The sequence below is a fragment of the Nycticebus coucang genome, chromosome 6, assembly GCF_027406575.1.
Source record: "Nycticebus coucang isolate mNycCou1 chromosome 6, mNycCou1.pri, whole genome shotgun sequence".
NCBI classification, from domain to species: domain Eukaryota; kingdom Metazoa; phylum Chordata; class Mammalia; order Primates; family Lorisidae; genus Nycticebus; species Nycticebus coucang.
In genome coordinates this window covers 22,933,151-22,958,186 of record NC_069785.1, presented here as the reverse complement: position 1 = coordinate 22,958,186, position 25,036 = coordinate 22,933,151, and the positions used below count along the sequence as shown (strand labels likewise).

At 37.6% G+C, this 25,036-nt stretch overlaps 1 protein-coding gene across 4 annotated transcripts in view; it reads left to right on the top strand.

The window, feature by feature from the left end:
• NUBPL (NUBP iron-sulfur cluster assembly factor, mitochondrial) overlaps positions 1 to 25,036 on the top strand; it is a 290,845-nt gene that overhangs the window by 240,336 nt on the left and 25,473 nt on the right. For all 4 annotated transcript variants that reach the window (XM_053594729.1, XM_053594730.1, XM_053594731.1 and 1 more), the window contains one exon: positions 20,942 to 21,027. In XM_053594729.1, the coding sequence (XP_053450704.1) occupies positions 20,942 to 21,027 (86 nt within the window). The remainder of the gene's footprint in view (positions 1 to 20,941; positions 21,028 to 25,036) is intronic.

The following is a 25,036-nucleotide window of genomic DNA, read 5'->3' as shown; positions in this document are numbered from 1 at the left end:
AAGAAAGTGCATGGAAAGGGGCAGCGCCTATGGCTCAGTGAGTAGGGTGCCGGCCCCATATGCCGAGGGTGGCCGGTTCAAACCCAGCCCCGGCCAAACTGCAACAAAAAGAAAAAATAGCCGGGCATTGTGGTGGGCGCCTGTAGTCCCAGCTGCTCGGGAGGCTGAGGCAAGAGAATCGCATAAGCCCAAGAGTTAGAGGTGGCTGTGAGCCGTGTGATGCCACGGCACTCTACCTGAGGGCAGTACAGTGAGACTCTGTCTCTACAAAAAAAAGAAAGTGCATGGAAAACTCCTGAGGAAATCGACCTGGGAGAATATTTTATGAGGAGGACCCCCCGGGCAATTGAAACAACATCAAAAATACACTACTGGGACCTGATCAAACTAAAAAGCTTCTGCACAGCCAAGAACACAATAAGTAAAGCAAGCGGACAGCCCTCAGAATGGGAGAAGATATTTGCAGGTTATGTCTCTGACAAAAGTTTAATAACCAGTATTCATAGAGAATTCAAATGTATTAGCAAGAAAATAACAAGTGATCCCATCTCATGGTGAGCAAGGGACTTGAAGAGAAACTTCTGTGAAGAAGACAGGTACATGGCCTACAAACATATGAAAAAATGTTCATCATCCTTAATCATCAGAGAAATGCAAATCAAAACCACTTTGAGATATCATCTAACTCCAGTAAGATTAGCCCACATCGGGGTGGCGCCTGTGGCTCAGTCGGTGAGGCGCCGGCCCCATATACCGAGGGTGGCGGGTTCAAACCCAGCCCCGGCCAAACTGCAACCAAAAAATAGCCGGGCGTTGTGGCGGGCGCCTGTGGTCCCAGCTGCTTGGGAGGCTGAGGCAGGAGAATCGCTTAAGCCCAGAAGTTGGAGGTTGCTGTGAGCTGTGTGAGGCCACGGCACTCTACCGAGGGCCATAAAGTGAGACTCTGTCTCTACAAAGAAAAAAAAAAAAGATTAGCCCACATCACAAAATCCCAAAACTACAGATGTTTGGCATGGATGCAGTGAGAAGGGAATACTTCTACATGGATGGTGGGAATGTAAGCTAATACATCCTTTCTGGAAAGAAGTTTGGAGAATAGTGAAGGAAGTAAAAATAGACTTACTGTTTGATCCTGCAATTCCTGTACTAGGTATATACCTAGAAGACCAAAAATCACATTATTACAAAGATATATGGACCAGAATGTTTATTGCAGCCCAATTCATAATTGCTGAGTCATGGAAGAAGCCCAAGAGCCCATCAATCCACAAATGGATTAATTGTGGTATATGTACAGCATAGAATATTGTGCAGCCTTCAAGAAAGATGGAGACTTTACCTCTGACATGTTTACATGGATGGAGCTAGAACATATTCTTCTTAGCAGAGTATCTCAAGAATGGAAGGAAAAGTATCCAATGTACTCAGTCTTACTTTGAAATCAATTTATAGCTTTCATATGAAAGCTATAACCCAATTATAGCCCAAGAAGAAGGGAAAAGGAAGGGTAGCGGGGAGGATGGGTGGAGGGAGATTAATTTGTGGGACCACACCTATGATGCATCTTACAAGGGTACATGTGAAATTTACTAATGTAGCATATAAATGTCTTAACACAATAACTAAGATAATGCGGTGAAGGCTATGTTAACCAGTTTATGAAAACATTTCAAAATGTATATAAAACCAACACATTATAACCCATGATTGCATTAATGTATGCAGCTATGGTTTAATATAAATAAATAATCATACATTAGGATCAAGTAGGTTTCATCCCAGGGATGCAAGGCTGGTTTAACATATGCAAGTCCATAAATGTAATTCACCATATCAACAGAAGCAAAAACAAAGACCATATGATTCTCTCACTGATGCAGAAAAAGCATTTCATAAAATCTAGCATCCTTTTCTAATTAGAATACTTAAGAATATAGGCATAGGTGGCACATTTCTTAAACTGAACAAAGCCATCTACAACAAACCCACAACTAATATTATGCTCACAAATGGTTTTCAGTAAAACTGAAAGCTGTTCCACTTAGAACTAGAGACAAGGTTGTCCTCTACTATCTCCACTACTATTCAACATAGTGCTAGATGTTCTAGCCAATACAATCAGGCAAGAGAAGGAAATAAAGGGCATCCAAATTGGTGTAGAGGAGGTCGAACTTCTGTTCTTTGCCAATGTTATGATCTTATACTGAGAGAACCCCAAAGACTCAACCAGAAGACTCCTGAAAGTGATCAAAAAATACAGTAATATCTCAGGATATAAAATGAATGTCTCCAAATTAGTGTCCTTTGTATATGCCAATAACAACCAAGTTAAGAAGCTAGTCAAGGACACAATTCTCTTCATGGTAGCTTTAAAAAAAAGAAAGAAAGAAATACCTAGGAATAAACCTAACAAAAGAAGTGAAGGACCTCTATAAAGAAAATTATGAAACCCTAAGAAAAGAAATAACAGAAGATACACACACACACATATATATATATATTTTTTGAGACAGAGTCTCACTTTGTCACCCCCTATAGAGTGCTAAGGTATCATAGCTCACAGCAACCTCAAACCCTTAGACTCCCAAGTAGCTGGGATGATAAGGCATCTGCCAGAAACGCCCAGCTATTTTTAGAGATGAGGTCTCACTCTGGTTCAGGCTGGTCTCAAACTTGTGAACTCAGTCAATCCACCTGCCTTGGCCTCCCACCATGCCAGTATTACAGGTATGAGCCACCACTCCTGGCCTAGAAGATATTAACAAATGGAAGAACATACCGCATTCTGGCTGGGAAGAATCAACATTGTGAAAATGTCTTTACTTCCCAAAGTAATCTATGGATTCAGTGAAATCCTTATTAAAATATCAATATCAGACTTTCAAGATTTGGAAAAAAAATTCTTTTTTTTCCCTATGGAACCAGAAAAAACCCTGTATAGCCAAGGCAATTCTTAGTAATAAAAAGAAAGCCAGTGGTATCAGCCTACCAGACTTTAGGCTATACTATAAGGCCATAGTGATCAAAACAGCATGGTATTGGCACAAAAGTAGAGACCTAGACATTTGGAACTGAATAGAAAACCATGAGATGAAACCAACATCGTACAGCCACTTGATCTTTGATAAACTAAACAAGATCATACACTGGGGAAAAGAATCCCTGGGTGCTGGGAGAACTGGATAACCACATGTAAAAGAGGGAAACTTGACCCGCATTTTTCATCACTGACAAAAATTGATTCAAGACGGATAAAAGATTTAAATCTAAGGCAATAAAAATCTTTGAAGAAAGTGTGGGGAAATCACTTGAAGACATTGGCCTGGGGAAAGATTTTAGGAAGAAGACTTCTGTGGCTATTGTAACAACAAAAATAAACAAATGGGACTGAATTAACCTGAAAAACTTATTTACAGCTAAGGAGACAACAACCAGTCAAACAGACAACTTTCAGAATGGGAAAAGATATTTGCATATCTTTTGTATCAGACTAACGCTTGATAACTAAGATCTACAGAGAACTCAAATTATCAACAAAAAAAGAGCCAACAATCCCATATACCACTGGGCAAGAGACATGAATAGAACCTTCTCTGAAGAAAATAGATGAATGGGTAGCAAACATGAAAAATTGCTCATCGTCCCTAATCATCAGAGAAATCAAAACTACCCTGAGATTTCACCTAACCCCAGTGAGAATGGCCCACATCACAGTCTCAAAACTGTAGATGGTCGTGTGGATGTGGAAAAAAGGGGACACTTTTACACGCTGTTGGGACTGCAAACTAATACAACCTTTTTGGAAGGATCTATGGACACGCCTTAAAGAACTCAAATTAGAACTCCCACTTGATCCTGCAATCCCATTACTAAACATATACCCAGAAGAAAAAAAATCATTTTATCACAAGCACTTTTGCACTAGACTGTTTATCCCAGCTCAATTTACAGTCACCAAAATGTGGAAACAACTTAAATGCCCACCAACCCAGGAATGGATTGTAAGCTGTGGTATATGTATGTACCGTGAAATACTTTTCAGCAATTAAGAAAATTAAACCTCCATCTAGGTTAATACATTTTTGATTGCATGGAGGTACAATGGGATCTTAGTAAAGCATCATAAGAATGGAGAAGCAAGAACCCGATTTACTCAATTTTAATATGAAGGCAGTGGATGACCTAATACATGGTGGGGGATAGGGCAATGAGGGAGTGGGGAGAGGGGAGTCGGGAGGGAGGTCACAGTGTGTGGCACACTTCTTGGGGACAGGACACAATTACAAGAGGGGATTTACCTAACAGCCATAATCAGTGTAACTTAATTCTTTGTACCCTCAATGAATCCCAAACAATAAAAACAAACAAACATACACAAATAAAACAATTGTGTTGACAGCAGTGCTAGTGGTTAGTGATTTAAATTTGAACGTATATGGACTACCAAATTATTGCACACTACAAAGATGGCCTAGAGCCATAACTAGCAGTTGTAATTGCTGTGGAGAAAGGAGACAGGCTAAAGAGTGTAAATAACGAATTATAGTCTTTGGATTTGCTCATCATGTTGAACTTTCCAAATGTAGAAGACAGAGCTGTCAGTGTTGGTTTTGTTTCGATATTTTCTTTCTCCTTTTCGTTGTTGTTAATGATCAGATTTGCTGGGGTTTTGCTTATTGTTTGTTTGTTTAGCTTGTAAATTAGTTGCTGCTGTGTAGTGAATTGAGTGGATTCCAGTGTTGACTTTTTTTTTTAAGGCATACTGATGTACTTTTAGCAATTATTATGCACTTAACTGCTTTATCATAATAGAGGATTATTATTTCTTTGAACAGCGTTATAATGAAAGTTGTGACAATATATGCACTGGTACTTAAATTCTAATAGATGTTGCCAAAAGTATTTATCTTTCTTTGCTTCAACTGGAGGGCTCTCTGTGACTATCTGAAGACTGCTTTAAATTCATTTTTACTCTTGGAACTAAAGGAAGATTTTATACTTCTCACAAAATGTGTGAAGCATATTTTCTTTTTCAAAGGGCCAGAGAGTTTTAGTAATGTCATCTATGTTAAGGTGCTATATCTATCATTTAGTGTCCTAGCAGGAAACAGATGACACAACTGAAAAAGGAATGAACAAACTGTTTAATGAGCAACTAGTGAGAGAGGTGTGAGCCACATTAAGGGAACTACTAGAGATGATGAGGTATCGGTGGAAGTTGTTACTCTCTACCTGAAGGGGTGTAGAAGTGAACTTTGTTAGTGGAAACTAGAGGCTGCTGGAGCCATGGAAAGGGGCTGCCTGATGTTCCCATGGTCCCTGCCAGAACTGCTGGATGGTGGAAGGGAGTGGTGTGTCAAGCAGGTAATAATACTGCCATTTTTTCCCTTTCCCACTGTCTTATTTCCTCCTGGTTCTTCTTAGTGGCAGATCCTGACTGGGAGCCAGCTGGCTAGTAAACTCAAGTGATGTGATCCACAGGGGTCAGCTGCCAGGGTATTGGTAAGGATAGAGAGGTGTGGGGAATAACCTGAACAGAGCTTGACGGGGCAGAAGGAGAGTATAGCAAGTGGAATAGCTCACACTGTGTTTCTTCTTCATTGTCATCATTATGATTGTAAAATTTGTGGCTTGAAATAAATGCAACACAAAGAAAGGATCAGTATTTCTACCCTCTAAAACTTGGCAAGTTAATAGACACCAGTAGTACAGTCAGATTAGTGAAAATTCATACTAACACATGGCAAAATTGTACTGTCATTAAGCATTTGAACAGAATATTTATGCTGTGGATAAGCAATTATATTCTGTATAGTGAGCAGTAATGGATGGAAGAGTTTACTTTGATAGGACAGTTAGGAAAAAAGTTCCCTGTCACTTTATTAAGTACCAATCGATACAGGAATGAAACTTTTGGAAATTGATCTTATAATAGAAGGGACAAAAACTGAGCAGCTGAGAAGAGTGGCTTTATAGTCTCTTTGTTGTCTCTTTTCTCTTCCAGGGATTGGCAGAAGTGGCATAGAACAGAGCTAGACAGTCCTAGTGTGGGTCCTATTGTATTTCTCATCCCCTAGAGAGGGAGAAGCTAGTGTGTATGGCAGAGTAGTCAGCTAATTAATATGCTAAATATCCATGAGCTGAAGAAAAAGCTACACTGACAGTCTGGTGTGATACATATTATTGATGTGGTTTGACAGTGTCTCCCAAAGTTCATTGTGCTGAAAATGAGCTGTCACTTAATGTAACACTAAAGTTGGGGCCCTTAAAGAAGTGATCGGGTGATGAGGACTTTGCCCTCCTGAATGGATCAATACCCTTATCCCATGAGTAAGTTAATTCTCAAGGGAGTGACTTAGCTCTTGTGGGAGGGAGGGAGTTCTCTTGAGAGCAGATTATTACAATAAAAGTGAGCTTGGCTTGCTCCCGAGAAACCTTCATATGTGCTTGCTTGCCCTTCTGCTTTTCTGTACCCTGTTATGATGCAGAATGAAATCACTCTCTGGAAGCAACGGCCATGCCCTTGGATGTCCCAGCCTCTGGAACAATGAGCCAAATAAATTCTTTTTCTTTATAAATGACCCAGTCTCGTAAATTCTATTATAACAACAGAAAATGGAATAAGACAGTTGATAATGAGGTGATGTCCTTTCTTCCTGTCAAGGCCCATTCCTGTCTAAACCCTATAGATAGAAGGAAAGCCAGAGGCCTTTCTGTCTCTGGTTCATTTAAATGAGATGGGATAGAAATTTTAAATTAAACCACTTTCATATTTCAGTCATTATTTAAGTGAAAGGCATTTATTGTTTGTGAAAGGTGTTGAGCCTCTTGCCACAATGACTGAACTCCTACTCACTCAACAAAAATTCTTGAGAAAAAACTATACCTGCCCACTCTGGCATTTTCCCCTCTATGGCAATTTACTTGGCTTGATCAATTATCTCCCCTCCTTTCCCCTCCACCCTCCTCTCTCCTTCCCCCACTCTCCCTTGCTTGCCCTGAGCACTCTGTCTCACTCTGTTGCCTAGGCTGAAGTGCAGTAGCATAATGTATCTCACTGCAATTTCAAACTCCTGGGCTCAAGCAATTCTTCTGTCTCAGTCCTCTAAGTAGTTGGGACTACAAGTACATGACACCATACCCAGCTATTTTTTTCTATTTTTAGTAGAGACAAGGTCTCATTCTGGGTCAGCCTGGACTCCAACTCCTGACCTGAAGCAGTCCTCATGCCTCAGCCTCCCAAAGTGCTAGGATTACAGGCATGAGCCACTGCACCCAGCCCAATTATCTCCTTTATGGTAATATTCTTTGCCAATTGGATAGTAGTTTTTGTAATGTGAAAACCTATTGGGGTTGGAAGATCAGAAACTTACTGTTGCCATTTAGTTTCCTTGATTATCTGGTATTTACTCTTTCCAAGTAAAAGGAACTTAATTGATTTTAGTTCTGTAAAACAAGTCTTTCTTAAGACTTTTAAGATTAAGCATTTTCTCTCTCATTTTTTTAAATTATTTTTTATTAAATCATAACTTTGTACATTGATGCATTTATGGGGTTCAGGGTACTGCTTCAATATACAATGTGAAATGCTTACACTGAACTAAGTAACACATCCATCACAATTATACTCATTTCTTAATAGTTTTTAAATGTACCATTGCATCATGCACACTAGGTGAGGTCCCCCCAAAAGCCATCCCTCCTCTCACATCCCCCCCACCTCTTTTTTCTTCCTTTCTACTTTCTGGGCTATAGTTATGTTTTGCCATTTGTATGAGTGTGTAGGTGGTTATGTATTAATTTCATAGTAGTATTGAGTACATTGGATACTTTTTTCCCATTCTTGAGATACTTTACTAAGAAGAATATGTTCCAGCTTCATCCAGGTAAACATAAAAATGTGAATCTCTGTCTTTTTATGGCTGCATAGTATTCCATGGTGTACATATACTACAATTTGTCAATCCATTCATGGGTCAATGGGCACTGGGGCTGTTTCCATGTCTTGGCTATAATGTATTGGGCTGCAATAAACATTCTGCTGCAAATGTTTTTGTTGCAAAATAATTTTGGATCATCTGGATATATACGTAGTAGAGGAATTGCAGGATCAAACACTGGGTCTACTTTTAGTTCCTTGAGTAGTCTCCAAACTTCTTTCCAAAAAGGTCGTATTAGCTTATGTTCCCACCAGCAATGTAGAAGTGTTCCCTTCTGTCCGCATCCACGTCAAAATCTGTAGTTTTGAGATTTTGTGATGTGGGCTAATCTTACTGGAGTTAGATGATATCTCAAAGTGGTTTCGATTTGCATTTCTCTGATGATTAAGGATGACGAGCATTTTTCATGTGTTTGTAGGCCATGCACCTGTCTTCATCAGAGACGTTTCTGTTTAAGTCTCTTGCCCACATGGAAATGAGGTTATTTGTTCTTTTCTTATTGATTAGTTTGAGTTCTCTGTAGATTCCAGTTATCAGACCTTTGTCAGAAGCATAACCTGCAAAAATCTTCTCCCATTCTGCGGGTTGTCTGTTTGCTTTACTTACTGTGCTCTTGGCTGTACAAAAGCTTTTTAGTTTGATCAAATCCCAGTAATGTATTTTTGGTGTTATTTCAATTGCCCGTGGGGGTGTGGGGGTCCTCCTCATAAAGTATTCTCCCAGGCCAATTTCTTCAAGTGTTTCCCCTGCACTCTCTTCTAGTATTTTTATAGTTTCATGTCTGAAGTTTAAGTCTTTTATCCAGTGAGAATCAATTTTTGTTAATGAGTAAGGGTGTGGGTCCACTTTTAGTCTTCTACAGGTCTCCAGGCAGTTCACCCAGCACCATTTGTTAAATAGGGAGTCTTTCCCCCACTGAATATTTTTGATAGGCTTATTGAAGATCAAATGGCGATAAGTAGCTGGGTTCATCTCTTGGTTCTCTATTCTGTTCCATAAATCTACCGCTCTGTTTTTGTGTCAGTACCATGCTGTTTGATCACTATAGATTTATAGAATAGCCTGAAGTCTGGTAATGTGATTCCTCCTGATTTGTTCTTATTTCTGAGTAATGTATTTGGTATTCCAGGTTTTTTTCTGATTCCATATAAAACAAAGTACCATTTTTTCAAGTTCTTTAAAATATGACAATGGTGCTTTAATAGGGATTGTATTAAATCTGTAGATCTCTTTGGGTAGTATGGACATTTTAACAATGTTGATTCTTCCCAGCCATGAGCATGGTATGTTTTTTCATTTGTTAACATCTTCAGCTATTTCTTTTCTCAGAGTTTCATAGCTCTCCTTATAGAGAGATCTTTCATGTCCTTTGTTAGGTAAATTCCCAGATATTTCTTCTTCTTTGGCACTACTATAAAAGGAATAGAGTCCTTGATTGTTTTTTTCAGCTTGACTATTGTTAGCATATATAAAAGCTACTGACTTGTAAGTATTGATTTTGTATCCTGGGACACTGCTGTATTCCTTGATTACTTGTAAGAGTTTTGAAGTTGAGTCCCTGGAATTTTCCAGGTATAAGATCGTATCATTAGTGAAGAGTGAGAGTTTGATCTCCTCTGACCCTATTTGGATACCTTTGATCGCTTTCTCTTGCCTGATTGCAATGGCTAAGACTTCCATTACCATGTTGAATAGCAGTGGAGACGGTGGGCATTCTTGCCTCATTCCAGATCTGAGTGGAAATGTTTTCAATTTTACACCATTCAATCTGATATTGGCTGTGAGTTTGCTATAGATGGCCTCTATTAGTTTCAGAAATGTCCCTTCTATGCCTATTTTCTTAAGAATTCTGGTCATGAAAGGATCTTGGATATTATCAAAGGCTTTTTCTGTGTCAATTGAGAGAATCATATGGTCTTTGTTTTTTATTTTATTGATGTGATGTATTATATTTATAGATGTGTGTATGTTGAACCAACACTGTAACTCTGGAGTAAAACGAACTTGATCATGGTGTATAATTTTTTTGATGTGTTGTTGAATTCTGTTTGCTAAGATCTTACTGAATATTTTTGCATTGATATTCATTAATGATATTGGTTAATAATTTTCTTTCTTTGTTGAATCCTTTCCTGGTTTGGGTACCAGGGTGATATTTGCTTCATAGAATGTGTTGGGAAGTATTCCTTCTTTTTCTATGCTTTGGAAAATGTTGTATAATATAGGTACTAGTTCTTCTTGAAAGATTTGATAGAGTTCAGATATGAAGCCATCTGATCCTGGACTTTTCTTTTTAGGGAGATTTTGTATTGTTGATGCTATTTCAGTGGTTGATATAGGTCTATTCAAAATTTCTAATTCTGGTTGAGTCTAGGAAGGTGGCGTGCTTCCAGGTATTGGTCCATTTCCTTTAGATTTTCATATTTCTGGGAATAGAAATTTTTATAGTAATCATTTAGGATTTTTTGAATTTCTGAAGTGTCTGTCATTATTTCTCCTTTATCATTTCTGATAGATGATATTAGAGATTTTACTTTTCTATTTCTGGTTAGGTTGGCCAAAGGTTTATCAATTTTGTTAATCTTTTCAAAAAACCAACATTTTTGTTTCATTGATCCTCTGAATGATTCTTTTGTTTCCAATTTCATTTAATTCTGCCCTAATTTTGGTTATTTCTTTTGTTCTGCTGGGTTTGAAGTTGTTCGCTTCCTCTCTTTCTGTTTTCTTGATGTAGGCTTCCAATGGTATAATTTTCCCTCTTAGGACTGCCTTTGCAGTATCCCACAGGTTTTGATAATTTGTGTCTTTGTTATCATTTTGTTCCAAAAATTTGGTGATTTCCTTCTTAATCTCGTCTTTGACCCAGCTATCATTCAGCCTAAGATTGTTTAGTTCCCATGACTTTGTTCCAGTATGAAGATTCCTGTCGCTATTGAGTTCAACTTTTATTCCATGGTGGTCCGAGAAGATACAAGGAGTAATTTCTACGCTTTTAAATTTGCTGAGGTTAGACTTGTGTCCTAGGATATAATCTGTTTTGGAGGATGACCCGTGTACTGATGAGAAGAATGTATAGTCAGTTTAATTGGGGTGAAATGTTTTGTAGAGGTCTGTCAAGTCCATTTGTTTTAGGGTCTAACGTTTAAGTCTAATATTTCCTTGTTTAATTTCTTCTTGGAGTTTCTATCCAAAACTGTCAAAGGGGTGTTAAAATATCCAACCATTATAGTGCTGGAAGATACCAAGTTGTTCATGTCCATTAGGGTCTGCTTTATGTATTGAGGAGCATTCTGGTAGGGTGCATAAATGTCAATTAATGAAATCTCTTCATGTTGGGTGTTTCCCTTGACAAATATGTAGTGATCTTCCTTATCTTTCTTTATCTTTGTTGGTTTAGAGCCAATTGTATCTGCTACTAAAATTGCAACCCCTGCTTTTTTCTGGTTTCCATTTGCCTGTATTATACAAGTCTGTCCCTTCACCCTGAGTCTATTTTTATCCTTGAAGGTAAGGTGAGATTCCTGTATACAGCAGATATTTGGTCTATGTATCCAGTCAGCCAGCCTGTGCCTCTTTAGAGGACAATTTAAACCATTCACATTAATTGAGGGAATTAATAAGCCTGGTTGTGTTTTGGGTGTCATGATTGTTGGATGTCCAATGGACATTTTTAATCCTTTCACCACTGTGGAAGTTGAGTTTTGTTCAAAAATTTCTGGGTGAATTTACTTTTCAGGTAGAGCATTGCACTGGTTGTTGTGGAGGATGCATCTGAGACTATCCTGAAGAGCTGGTTTAGTTGTGGCAAATTTCTTCAACATGTCCATGTCATTAAAGTATTTGATTTCTCCATCACAAGGGAAACTCAGTTTAGCTGGATAGAAGACCTGGGCTGGAAGTTGTTTTGTTTTAGGAGACTGAAGGTCGATGACCATTTCCTTCTGGCTTGAAACGTTTCAGCTAAGAGATCTGCAGTGATTCTGATATTTCTCCCTTTGTAGGTGATGCTTTTCTTATGTCTGGCTTCTTGCAGAATTTTCTCCTTATAACTTTGGCAACATTAATCACAATGTATCTAGGAGATGCTTTATTTGGATTCAGTCTTGCTGGGGTTCTGAAACTGTCTGCTATCTGAAGTTCTGTATGTATTGCAATGCTTGGGAAATTTTTCTCCAAAATCTATTGGAGTGAAGCATCTGTACCTTTAGGACCATCTTTTTCTCCTTCGGGAATTCGTATAAAACAAATGTTTGTTCTTTTGGAGTAATCCCACAACTCTCTCAGGGAATGATCAGTTTTTGCTCTCCATTTGTCTGCCTCTTTGAGTGTTCGGGAATGTTCAAAAGGTTTGTCTTCAGTTTCAGAGATTCTTTCTTCTGCCTGGTGAACTCTATTCCTGAAGGATTCTTCTGTATTTTGGAGGTCCTCAACTAACTTTTTTGTTTTTTTGAGCTCTGCTGTCTCTTTTCTCATTATGTCCCTATCTTTGGTGACTTGGGCTTTGAATGCATTAATTTCTTGAGACAACTTTAGAACTACTCTTCAGTATTCAATTTCTATCTTTTCTTCCATTCTATTTATCTTATTTGCCATCCATATTCTGAATTCAATTTCTGACATTGCTGCAGAATGTCTATGCATTGCATCTTCAGTTGTATCTCTTTTGTCATTTCTTTGGGGTAGGGGTTGATCTGCTCTGTTTATTCGTGTTGCCAGAGTTCTTCTGTTGGGTCCACACCATGTTTATTTTCCACTGTTTGTTTATTAGAACTAGTAGGGTGAGATTGAATTGGGGTTCTCAGGTAGTAGAGGTAGCCCCTTATGAAAGTGCTAGGGTTTGTAATTGTGGCTTATCTCCTACAACCTTACAAAGGCATGTTTCAGAGTTTTAGCTGGAGACTCTTAGGACCTATTTGGTGAGATAGTGCAAGCTATCTCTGTTTGATATCAGCCATCCTCTGCCCTATCCTAAGAAACCACAGTATTAGGTTTAAATGTCGACTATGAAGAGATACAAACAGCTGCAGCACCTATCTCCCACCCTTCAGTTCTTTTCTGCTACAGAACTTTGAAGGTCATCCTCAGAATGTCTCTGAATGGACAGCCCCCAGACACAGGTTCGAACCAAGTTGTCTCAGGCAGTGCAAAACCTGCCCAACAGAGAAGGATTCAATGGTCTCAGACAGCACAATTGGGAGCCAGGGATCCAGACTTCTGTCTGCTTCTCTGTTCACAGGTCCAGCTGGAGTCAGGGGCCATGCCCTCACTCAATGGTCTCAGTCCATGTCCAACTAGCCTCTGCTTGCCAGACCAGGTGGAGTCAGGGAACCATACCCCTGCCTGCCAGTGTCAGTCCACTGCCAGGCAAGCCTCTGTTCTCAGGCTCTGTTAGAGTCAGGGCGCTGCACTCTACCTGCAGGTCTCAGTCCTCACCTGGTAAGCCTCTGCTCACCAGCCCAGCTGGAGATAGGGGACCAGGCCCTAGCTCTCAGGTCTTGGTTCACACCCAGTAAGCTACTGGTCGAGGTTTCTGTTGGAATCAGGGACCACGCCCTTGTTCTCAGGTTTAAGTCCACACTTATCACACCTCTGCTCACAGGCCCAGCAGGGGCTGAGGACCGGCCCTCTCTTCCAAACTCAGTCCACACGTAGCATCCACTCTCCTACTGTGGGTGCCATCAGAGCCGTGGTTTTGCACCCTGTCCTGCCAGACACAGCCCGAATCAAGGGTTAACAAGGCCTTGGAGGTAATTCATTCAGTTTTGTCATTTAAGAATTTTCAGGCAATTCCTTTATGTTATGTCAGACAACTAAAATTCCTTAAAAGTTTGGTGAGTAGTATAATAATCAGTGTGAAATCAGGTTCATATTTTAAACTACTTTTAAATTTCATAAACATTTATAAGTAGAAGAGGTACATGTCCTGAAATCTAAAAGGTTTTTCCACTTGGTTACAGATATTTGAAATTTGATCAAATCTGAAGTATATTTCCGAAGCATGTCTTCCCATCTTAAGTATACCAGTATTTGGAAAGGGATCAGAGCTTTTCCACATCAGGTTTCAGTCTTTATTTCTCTATTTCCAGAAATTTACCTGGTTGGGGTGATTAAAGAGTTGTAATTCTCCTCTCTGGAATTTCTGTTAGAGAAAGGATGTGTATAAAAACGAATGTGTTCCATTATTGAACAAATAGCCTTAAGTAGTGGCACACTGCAATTGTGGGCAGGATGAGTTATGTAAGGGTAGGCTAGGAAGTATCTAGCCATGTATGTCTCTATTCTTCATATTACATAGCTAGACATTTTCTAGACAGCCCTTGTATGTGCATCTAACAGAATTTCAAATGCAAAATATTAAATCTTAGAGTTCAACAGGAACAAATGCTCACATAAGAGTAAGAGCTTTCTGAGTTACATTTGTGTACTACAAGTAGGTTCCCTAATGTGTTTGCTGATTATTATAAAGATGGATTCAAGACTGGAAAGAAGTGAGGATTTTATTTTGTTTTACTAGAGACATCAGAAGAAGGGAGTTGAGAATGGGAGAGGGAATTGGTGGAGGGGGAGAATATGAATGAGTATACGTGACGAGCTATCTGCTTTCATCACAAGATTTTAACATCTGTGGAAACCTTGCTTGTCACCACTTGTTCCTTGGCGAATACAGCTTGGATAGTCCTGGTTAATTCTTTGTAGCATCATTAAAATGAAGCAATTGGAAACCCATTGACTCCATTGACTGGAGCCTGTTGACTTGATTATATTGAAGAGCCAATCTTTGTCTCTAAATAGCAGATAGGTATCTAAATTCCTTTGATGAACTTGAATTCATTTTTTTCCCCAGTACAGCAACTGTATATTTCAACATCAGCAATTAGCAGGCTTCATTTACAATTGTAATAAAAACAGATATAATATCTAGGAAACAGAATAACAAAAAATTTTCAAAATGTATAGTAAGGAAGACATAGAAATACAAAGATTTATCATATTTTTGGATATGAACTTGAATTCTCTTTTTTATTTGTGTTATTATTCTTTTTGAGACAGGGTCTCACTCTGTGCCCTGGGTAGAGTGCTATCATGTGACATAGCTCACAGCAACCTCAAACTGTTTGGGCACAAGTCATCCTTTTACCTCAGCCTCCCAAGTAGCTGGGACTGTAAGCACCCACCACAACACCCAGCTAGTTTTTATGTTTTTCTGTTTGTAATAGAGACAGAGTCTCACTCTTGCCTCAGGCTGGTCTCTAACTTTCGAGTTTAAGCGATCCACCTGCCTTGGCCTCCCAGAGGGCTAGGATTACAGGCACGAGCTACCACACCATCTTGAACTTTAATTCTTTTTTTTTCTTTGCAGTTTTTGGCCAGGGCTGGGTTTGAACCCGCCACCTCCAGTATATGGGGCTGGTGCCCTACTCCTTTGAGCCACAGGCACCACCGTAAACTTTAATTCTTAATTAAATTTCCAAAGTGCATATGCTCTTTCTTACCAGTAACTCTGAAATACCATGGTTTCCATTAATTATTATGTTTGGTAATTCTTTTTGGTAGCAATTGATATAGTTTCCTATAGCAAAAATTGTTTCTGCTATAGGAAATGAGTGATAGTTGATCTTTAAATTCATAAAAAATATCCTCTTTGTGACTGTAGTAAATTTCTCTACTCTTTTAAAGGGAACGTGGAGTCCAAAATAGTGTCTCATTCAGGAATTGTTTATATTTCTTATTGAAGTATAGTTTGTGAATACATGAGGTGAATTTACCTGTTAAATCATATTTTACTTAAGCTGGTACTAATATTTGTAGATACTCATTGTTCTTACAGCAAATCATATTTATAATTCAGGAAGTTTGGGGTAACAGGACAGCTAAATACCAAAACCAATTTACTTTATAGTTAATAAAAAATTTTGAATATATGTAGTACTTGGCATTATTTATGTTAAAACATCAGAATTTGAATAATTATTTTCCTTTGCTTTCAGTACATCTCTAAATAAATCAGGGAGAATCAGCAGCACTAGATATTAAGATCACTGTGAACATTAAGAATAGCAGTTAAGGGGGAGGCACCTGTGGCTCAGTGGGTAGGGTGCCGGCCCCATATACTGAGGGTGGCAGGTTTGAAACCAGCTCTGGCCAGCTAAAACAGCAACAACAACAATAACAAAAAAAAAATGCCAGGTGTTATGGTGGTCGCCTTTAGTCCCAGCTACTCGGGAGTCTGAGGCAAGAGAATCGCTTAAGCCCAAGAGTTGGAGGTTGCTGTGAGCTGTGACACTACAGCACTCTACTGAGGGTGACAAAATGAGACTCTGTGTCAAAAAAAAAGAATAGCAGTTAATATGTTTAAGTCTTAGTTGACTTTATGTTGATATGCTCAAGAGTTCTAAGTGTATGGAATTATTTCTCCAAGTATAATTCTGAATAGGTTTTTGTGTACATGTTATTAGGTTCTAATGCTGAGGTTCTCAATCAAGCATGGAAATTGGATGTAATCTGTGCCCTGGAGACTTGAATGCATAGTTAATTATGATCAGTCTAACATCTGGAATAATGAGTTTTAAATGTTTAAATACTCTGAACTCTGACCCATATCTAGATATGCAGTTTTAAATAGATTTCTCTCTTGATAGTCAAGAGAATTAACAATTAAGACAATGTTCTAAATAGTTATTTTGTAAGATATTTACATATTTGCCAAAATCTGCCAGACAGTCTTTTATGGTAAATTTCAGTTAGTTAAAAACAACTTTGAAAAGATTACAAGTTATAAAATATCATTTAAACAGTGTGATTTAATTGTTCGGACGTAGACATTTACCCTAGAAAATGGTTAGAGAATTCTTTTTTTTTTTTTGAGACAATATCTCACTGTGTCACCCTGGTTAGAGTGCCACAGCGTCACAGCAATCTCAAACTCTTGGGCTTAAGTGATTCTCTTGCCTCAGTCTCCCAAGTAGCTGGGATTATGGGTGCCTGCCACAAAGCCTGGCTATTTGTTTGTTGCAGTTGTCATTGTTGTTTAGCTGGCCTGGGCCAGGTCAAACCCGCCAGCCTCCGTGTATGTGGCCAACGCCCTAACTGCTGAGTTACAGGAGCCAAGCTGGTTAGAGAATTCTTGATAGAATTCTTGAGATAGGCTTTTTACTCTCAGAAAATAGTCAGTTTGCAACAAATAGAATTATTTATTAAGCAGCAAAAAGAAGTTTAATTTGTAATAAATAATGGTTTATTATATTAAATAATTCTATTTATTGCAAACTAAACTTCTTTTTGCTGCTTCGGACATTTCCTTATGGTCAGTAGAGGGAGCACAAGTTTTCTGACAAACTTTCACAAAACTGAAATGACATCACTAGTGATGGTATAAAGGTAGAAAATTCTAGTCTAGTTCGTATTGGTTTATGTTTTACGAGCCATGAAAAAAATAAAAATTGCCAGGTAGAAACTCAAGAACCTTAAAGATAAAATGTAGTATGAGGTTTGGGGGACTATATCTTAAGCTAAGAGATATAATAACAAGAAAAAGTTAATATAGTTCCTTTAAAATTTAAAAATCTGGGCTATGATGCATTGACTGTGTAAGGATTAAATTTAATTTTTCAGAAGATTTTTTTGTTGTTTCTTCATGTTTTAATTCCTTATCATCATCATCATCATCATAATAATCATAATCTAAAAGTCATTATAAGGTTATCTGAAATGGTTACTATGTAACATACTAAATATTTATACAACAAAAGAGGCGGTGGTTTATGTGTCAATCAGTTGTGTTTTTTCTGTTCTTTAAGAAAGGCTAGAAAACTTTTTCAGCACAGTATCGTAAAGTCGGATTGGATTGTGATTTAGGACTTAGTCATTAATTAGATACATATATTTAAGAAAAAAATAGTCTTAACCAAAATATCTTTTGTAAATGTGGCCAGTCATTGTAATGGAATGTTTGGATGTTTTGTGAGTATTTGATAGGATATGGAAGATGATCCTTGTCGTTGTCAGAAGTTACCACTAATTTGTTTGAATGGTGCTATTTATGCTACTCTAAAAAGAAGCTCAAATGGCATGAATGGTTATTTGTGATACTGCATTAGTGTTAGGTGCAGAGAAAACCAAGTGGCTTTAACCCCTTTCTCCAGGACCTTATGGCAATCAAAATAGTGTTCCTGAACATTTTTATAAAAATTCTACCTTTAAAAGAAAAGTAACAGCTTTTTAAGTTAAATAGAGATAATAGAAATAGGTTCATTTTATTGAGGAGTCAACTGAGGTATATTGAGGTTTAGTGAGTTATTCAAGGTTATATATTATAATTAACACAATCAACAAATCCAGAATCCAGAGCTTTTGACTCCTAGTTCAAGGAGTTGCCAACTAAAAGTTCATGTTGCAGTAATGTAGAATAGATGATTCTGAAAACATATAAGAAAATTATTTGAATTATTTATCTTTTGTTAAGTACCTATTTTGTACAAGGTATGGTATCATGAGTTTTGTTTGATAAAAAGATAAAAAAGAAATCATAATTGCCCTTGACGCTATCTTGTTTAATGGTGATACAAATGGTAGACAAAAAGTATTTAAAACAGTAACATATTCATATCACATAAAAGCTAAGAATACTTTTTAGAGCCAATGTAATAGGGAACCCTGTATATACTAGATATATGTAGTCAAGGAGAGTTAGAGGAAATAACGAAGGAGGTTTCCTGCTTATCCATGAACAGAGTGGCTCTAAGATTGAGGGATACTAGTTCTTGGAGGAGACAGCATTTCACATTCACTTAAATAAGACTAGACAAAGGTGGGTTTGGAAGCTATTTATAGTTAAAAGGGATTGCTAAGTCATGTAATCATAGAGACAGATGAGTCCTTGGAGACTGTTTAGTGTGTACACTGGTTTTACAACTAAGGAAACTGAGACTGAGGCCCGGAGTGATTCCGAGTTATTTGTCTATGGTTAGTCACACAGCTGGATGGAACCAGAGCTAGAATCAGATCCTTTCCAAATGACTGGATATGAAAAACACAGTAAAACAGATTGATAGCAGAATTTAGAAGGTGGTAAATTGTGGAAATACATTGGATGTGCAGAGTATAATTTTTGTTGAGATGTGATTTCCATGGGTCTTTAAAAGAAGGAAAAGAGAACTGTTGGCTAATTTTTGGTTTCTTGGGCAGAGTAAATTGAAATAGAAGGCTTTAGCTCTCCATGGAACAGTTTGAAAAGTAGGATGAGCTGCCTGATGGCATAGAAAATGACTTCCCCGGCAACTTCTAAAGCACTTTATTAATAACAATAATAAATACACTAATATTAATGACAACAGCTATCATTTATTGAATTATAGGTATCATGTCACACATCTGTGTACAGCAGCTTAGTGAATTATTTCAGCCCTGTGACCTAGTTATTTCTATGCCATTTTGTAAATAAAGTGTAACTCAGGTTTAGTCATTACATAGTTACATAGGTAGTCAGCTATGGAATCAAAATTTGAATCCTAATCTCTTTGAATTATAAGTCTAGTGTATCTCAAATTTAAGTGAAGAATAGACCCTTCTAAAGGAAAAATAATCTCCTACCCCTGTATCCCATATTTACTTATTTCTATTATAAGTTTATTTAACTAGGTAAACACACATTCTTAAGCTTATTGTTCATGTTATATAATTAACAACTAAATAAATGAACTAAATACAAACAAACTTACAAAGTCAATAAAATTCAAATTAAGGACATCAATTCAACGTGAAAGGTGAAGTTTTTTGCTGACATGAAGATGCTAATTGCAAGGTGAATTTGCAGTTAACCACTATTACACAGGCTCTTTTGAGTTTATCATGCCTGTACCGCCATGTACTTTGTGATAACTTCTATTTTCCCACCACTTTTCTCTATTGTAACTTCTTCAAAATACCCCTTCAGACAATACTCTGTAGTATCATTTTATCTTCACTTGGTGTAGCCAGTTATTTATTGTTAATCTTGCCACTGTTTTCATTAGCTGTAACAGAGACTGCCACTTAATACCATTAATGCTAAAATGTCATAGCATTGTATATTTAGATATAAAGTGATAGCCTTATGATCTATAATATGTTTATGTTAATTATTTTTTAGGTTATCATCTAGAGCAGTGGTTCTCAACCTTCTTAATGTTGCGACCCTTTAATACAGTTCCTGTGGGTCGCAGGTTGAGAACTGCTGATCTAGAAGAAGACACAAAATTGCAGAAATGCACCAACTGCAATCTTAACCAGGATGTTGTTGTTTCCACTTAAAGCAAAATTGTACTGCATTTTCTCTCAAAAGGCTATATCCTACTACCCTCTGGTTTCTGTAGGATAATAGTGAACATCCAGAAAAGTCTCCATCTCCAACCACTTCAGTGCTGCTCTAGTTCAGACTACCACCATTTTGCATCTGAATTTCTGCCACAGCTCTCTGTTTTACTCCCACCAAACTGTTTTTCACTGTGAGTTTTTAAGAATATAAATGTTTAGGACTTAGCATAGGAATCACCTTTCTCATTGATCTCCTCATCTCTTGCTTTCCCAACCATTCAGCATACTTGACCATTTTCTCTCCCAGATTGAATTCATTTTCCTTCCTGTTTCTCCTATGTCTTCCTGTTAGAGTGCTTAGCACACTGTTAAATCGCTTAACAAATGACTCTCTAAGTAGACTGTTAACTTCTTAAAAGTAAAGGTTGCCATGTGCATCTGTCCAACTAGCAGATTGTCTGAATGGGAAGAAGGTTCCAGTGATATAGTTATGATCCTGAATCACTCATCAGTCAGTTGTGAGGAAAACTAGGGAGGCAAGAGCAAAGTAGACATTTACTTGTCTTTCCCATTCATTTATGTAAAATGTATACAAATTACCTAAATAGTTAATGTGGTAGACTATTTGAGCATGGAAGAAACACAATGATGAAAGTAATGTCTCCATAAAGAATTAAAAGATAGCATCATTTTGTTTATCTTTTGATAAGGTGCTGTGATTGTCTCCACACCTCAGGATATTGCACTGATGGATGCACACAAGGGTGCTGAGATGTTTCGAAAAGTCCACGTGCCTGTAAGTATTTACAGCTTCACTATTAAAACAGTTCTTCTAACTGAGGAAGCAAGTCATTGAAAAATACAGTTCAAGTTTTAATTTAGTCCTGTGCAGAGAAATTTTTATAAAAGTCCTAGTTCATCTTTATGGTTACTTTAAAAACACACTTATAGGTACAAGTATGTCTGCACGTTATGTTAACCAAGAAGAATTCTAAAATATCCTTCAGGTATGAGTTTCCTGAAGAAGTACTACCTCTCGTAACTACAGCTGTCACTGACCAAGAAAGTAACAGGATATATAGGAAATTACAGGTATTTAGATAGACATGAATAGATCACATGTAGGGAAACAGATGAAAAAAAGATTATTTTTTTTCCTTCTGCTTTTTATAATTCAATTCATTTATAGCTCACCTTCTCCTGGAAGGTATTTCAGGGTAATCTTACAATATGATGAAATAAAACAAGTTAAAAATTTAGTAAAAATAGACAATAATTAAAATCAGATGGAGTCAGAAGTGAAATCAGTAAAGAAATTGTGTGCCATTAAGGAACTTAAACACATGCTGGAGGTGTATCATGAATTTTCAAGAAGCCAAGGGAAAAGGAACATGGTGTCCTTATAAAACTGTCCATTTGCACAGGATTAAGAAAGAACTAAGTGACCAAGAGAAATGGAGCTGAGACCAGAGAGACATGTCTTCTCTAGGTTCTTGGAAAGAAGAAACTGTATATGTAAATGAACACACTCTCAACACCTTGTTGACAGTAAATAGAGGGTCTTCCTTTTACTATACCTCTACAAGAGCAGGTGGAATTGAGGCAGAGGACAATTTGGAACAAACATTTCAGTATAAGGCCAAGCTGAGGCTTCTATCTGTGTGGCTCTTTAGTGACACTGTGTAATTCAAGAATGGATTTTAGAATTTATGCAACAGAGATTTTTAAATTTCAGCCCATGGATTAGCTTCAGGGACTCTCACCTCCCACCTACCCCTACCCCAGATTTTATGTTCAAGTTTATTTGTTTGGATATGGGAAGAATTTATAACTTTTATCAAATTCTTCCACAAGACTGTGACACATGATAAAATCCGATAATACAGTAGCACAAAAGGACTCAGAGTGAAGCTTTCATAAATGTTTCTCTCTCGGGGGAGCTTCTGAAAAGTCTAAAATCATGTAGTCGTGGGCTTGAGGTGATCTTCCTTCACAAGGGCCTCTTTTCTCTTGCCAGTTAGTTAGTGGAGAGCTGTGTGCATTAATAAGCCATGAACTCGGGGTTAGACTGATACACCCCAGACCAGAGCTTGTAAAAATTGAGGAACATGATAAGGACGGTGCCTCTGTGCTTACCTTCCTGGCGATCTGGGAGTTATTTTCACTGGTAGGGGTAAAATTGTGATCAGCAAGTAAGTTTGGGGCCAGTGTTGTTCTATGTTTTGAATTTTAGCATGGAAAAATTTTAAAGCAAGGATAACCAAATGCCTGCCTCAGACAGAAACTGTCTCTCTAAAGAACCTAATTTGACTTTCTATTATGTTCTCCAAGGGTAAACTATTATATATATAAATAATGTCTGCTCAGATAACTCAGTAAGTTTCCTTATTGTTAAATGATATTTTAAAATAAAAATCAGCAAAATGTTAGGTTATCTACCAAAAATTATGATAAGGAATTAACAAGTAATCTATAATCTTTTTTTTTTTTGGCAGAAATAGAGGTCCAATAGTGCATTAAGACCACTTCAAGGTCAGGATGATAGCTATTCTATCTGCATATAAGTGAGTGCTTAACTTGTCATTCTGTAAGTTGAAGGTGGAGGCTATGTCTAACTCACTCAGAAACAATATGAATTCCTTGAAGGAAAATTTTTAAAGAGAGCAGGAGACCTTTTCTGAACTTCCCCCACACCCAGTAAATTATCATTTTGTATCTCAGCAGACATTTCAGCTGATGCTGTCATTTGCATAACTATGGCTGTGAGGCAGGGCCTACCTGGACTTTGCTGCTGATTGGGAGTTGAATGATTCATAGGCTCTAGGATTACTTCAGGGATTAGTTAGCATGTGAAAGGGCTGTTTGGGATCAGAAAGTTCATGGTAAAGTTTAAGTTTGCAGAGTTGGAGCAGTTCAGGTCATAGTAAGGTCTAGGATGTGGTCATGGGTTGGTGGGACTTGGAGTAGAAATGAAAGTCCTTGAAACTGTGTAATCCCTCTAAATTAGAATTAATATTAATAGTTCCTTCCTCTGGCTTTTTGTACATCTTACTGTATTTTTGTTATAGGCCTCTTTTTCACCTTTTTATTTTAATTATTTTCCCTGTGAACTAAAAAATTTTTAAAAAGAGATAGAATTGGGCGGCACCTGTGGCTCAAGGAGTAGGCGCCGGTCCCATATGCCAGAGGTGGTAGGTTCAAACCTAGCCCCGGCCAAAAAAAAAAAAAAAAAAGAAAAAGAGATAGAATGTCTCAATCATCTCTTAAACTTGTAAAACAGGACAGGTGTTCAGTAATGTTAGGAAGTGAATAAGTGAGAACTTTTCAGTAATGAGCTCTGTAAACAGCTGGATAACTGTGATACAGCTATATTGTAAAGGGGGTCTTAACTATGGGTAGAAGGTGGATTTGATGACCTTTAAGATCTTTCTGTCCCTTTAGAGCTTCAGAGTCTGAGTAATGGTAAAGCATTTGAAATTAGAAAGTGTTCTATAAATACAAAGGAGATGTTATGCTTTGTTTATACCACTTTATTCTGTTCTCCCTCCTGGTTTTTAGTCTTGCTCTCTGTTTTTCCCCCATTTGAAGTGCATTAGTTACCATGGAAACAATAATGTCATAGGAATTCATTGGTATGGACAGAGTGTAGTAATGTCTGCAGGAACATTTTGAAGTTAATGTAAATGGTTTCTTAAAACTCAAGGCTTAGATAAGGGAAGGAGGGGAAGAGATGTGCTATAAAATTCTCTGTTCTCTGTTTGAAATTCTATCAATTATCATAAGTTCTTGATTATCTCTGTATTTGTAGGTATTATGTCTATTTAATCTATCTAAAAATAATACAAATTTTCAGTTGTATGTTTTTCTCGTGTTGTGTCATTCTCACCCATTTTTGTTGCCGTGTTATACAAGGAGTCCCAGGTGCCTTGATTTGGAGCCCATGCCCTTATCATTTGAACTTTTGAAGTCACAGGGATTTTACTATCTAGCACATCCTCCTTTGGCAATTGCCTTCCCAGCTCCTGAAGAACATATTAAAGGGTATTTGCTCTCTTTCTCCTTCTACAATAAAGGGATTAATTAGTTAACTTTAATTCAATACATCAATTAATTTATTTATTCCACAAATATATATTGACTGATACTGAGTTCCTACCGTAAGCAAAGTACAGTAATAAGCTTCCATTGCTGACTTGGGGGGGGTTGGAGGTAAGGAGGATGAAACCTCTTTCTTCAAGTACTTATATCATCCGATAGACTCATTCTGTTATGTTGCTGGGACCCTAAATTCTGAGGTGCATGAAAATACTTTCTTTTCCAGGCTATCAGGGGTGACTTCCTGGAAAAACTTTGATTATTTTTTCATGTTCCTGTAATTTTGCACATGCTGGTCCTTTGCTAATAAACTATTGTCATGGGCGGCGCCTGTGGCTTAAGGAGTAGGGCGCCGGTCCCATATGCCGGAGGTGGCATGTTCAAACCTAGCCCCGGCCAAAAACCAAAAAAAAAAAAAAAACCATTGTCATCCTAGGGAACTGATATTCATTTTAAAAATCTTTGCTCAGGCATTATTTCCTCTAGAAAACTTCCCAGTTAGGTAATGTTAATGATTCTTTCTCTGAACTACTTGTACATAAATCTAGTTTAACTCTTATGCCACTGTAGGTTTACCTGTCATCCTTCACAGAAGAATATGAGTTCTTGGATGGTAAGAAAACATGCCGTAAACACCCTTAAGTGTACAGTTACGTGGTATGTAGCAGGCATGAGGACTATTTTGACCTGAGATATAATGCCGTATATCT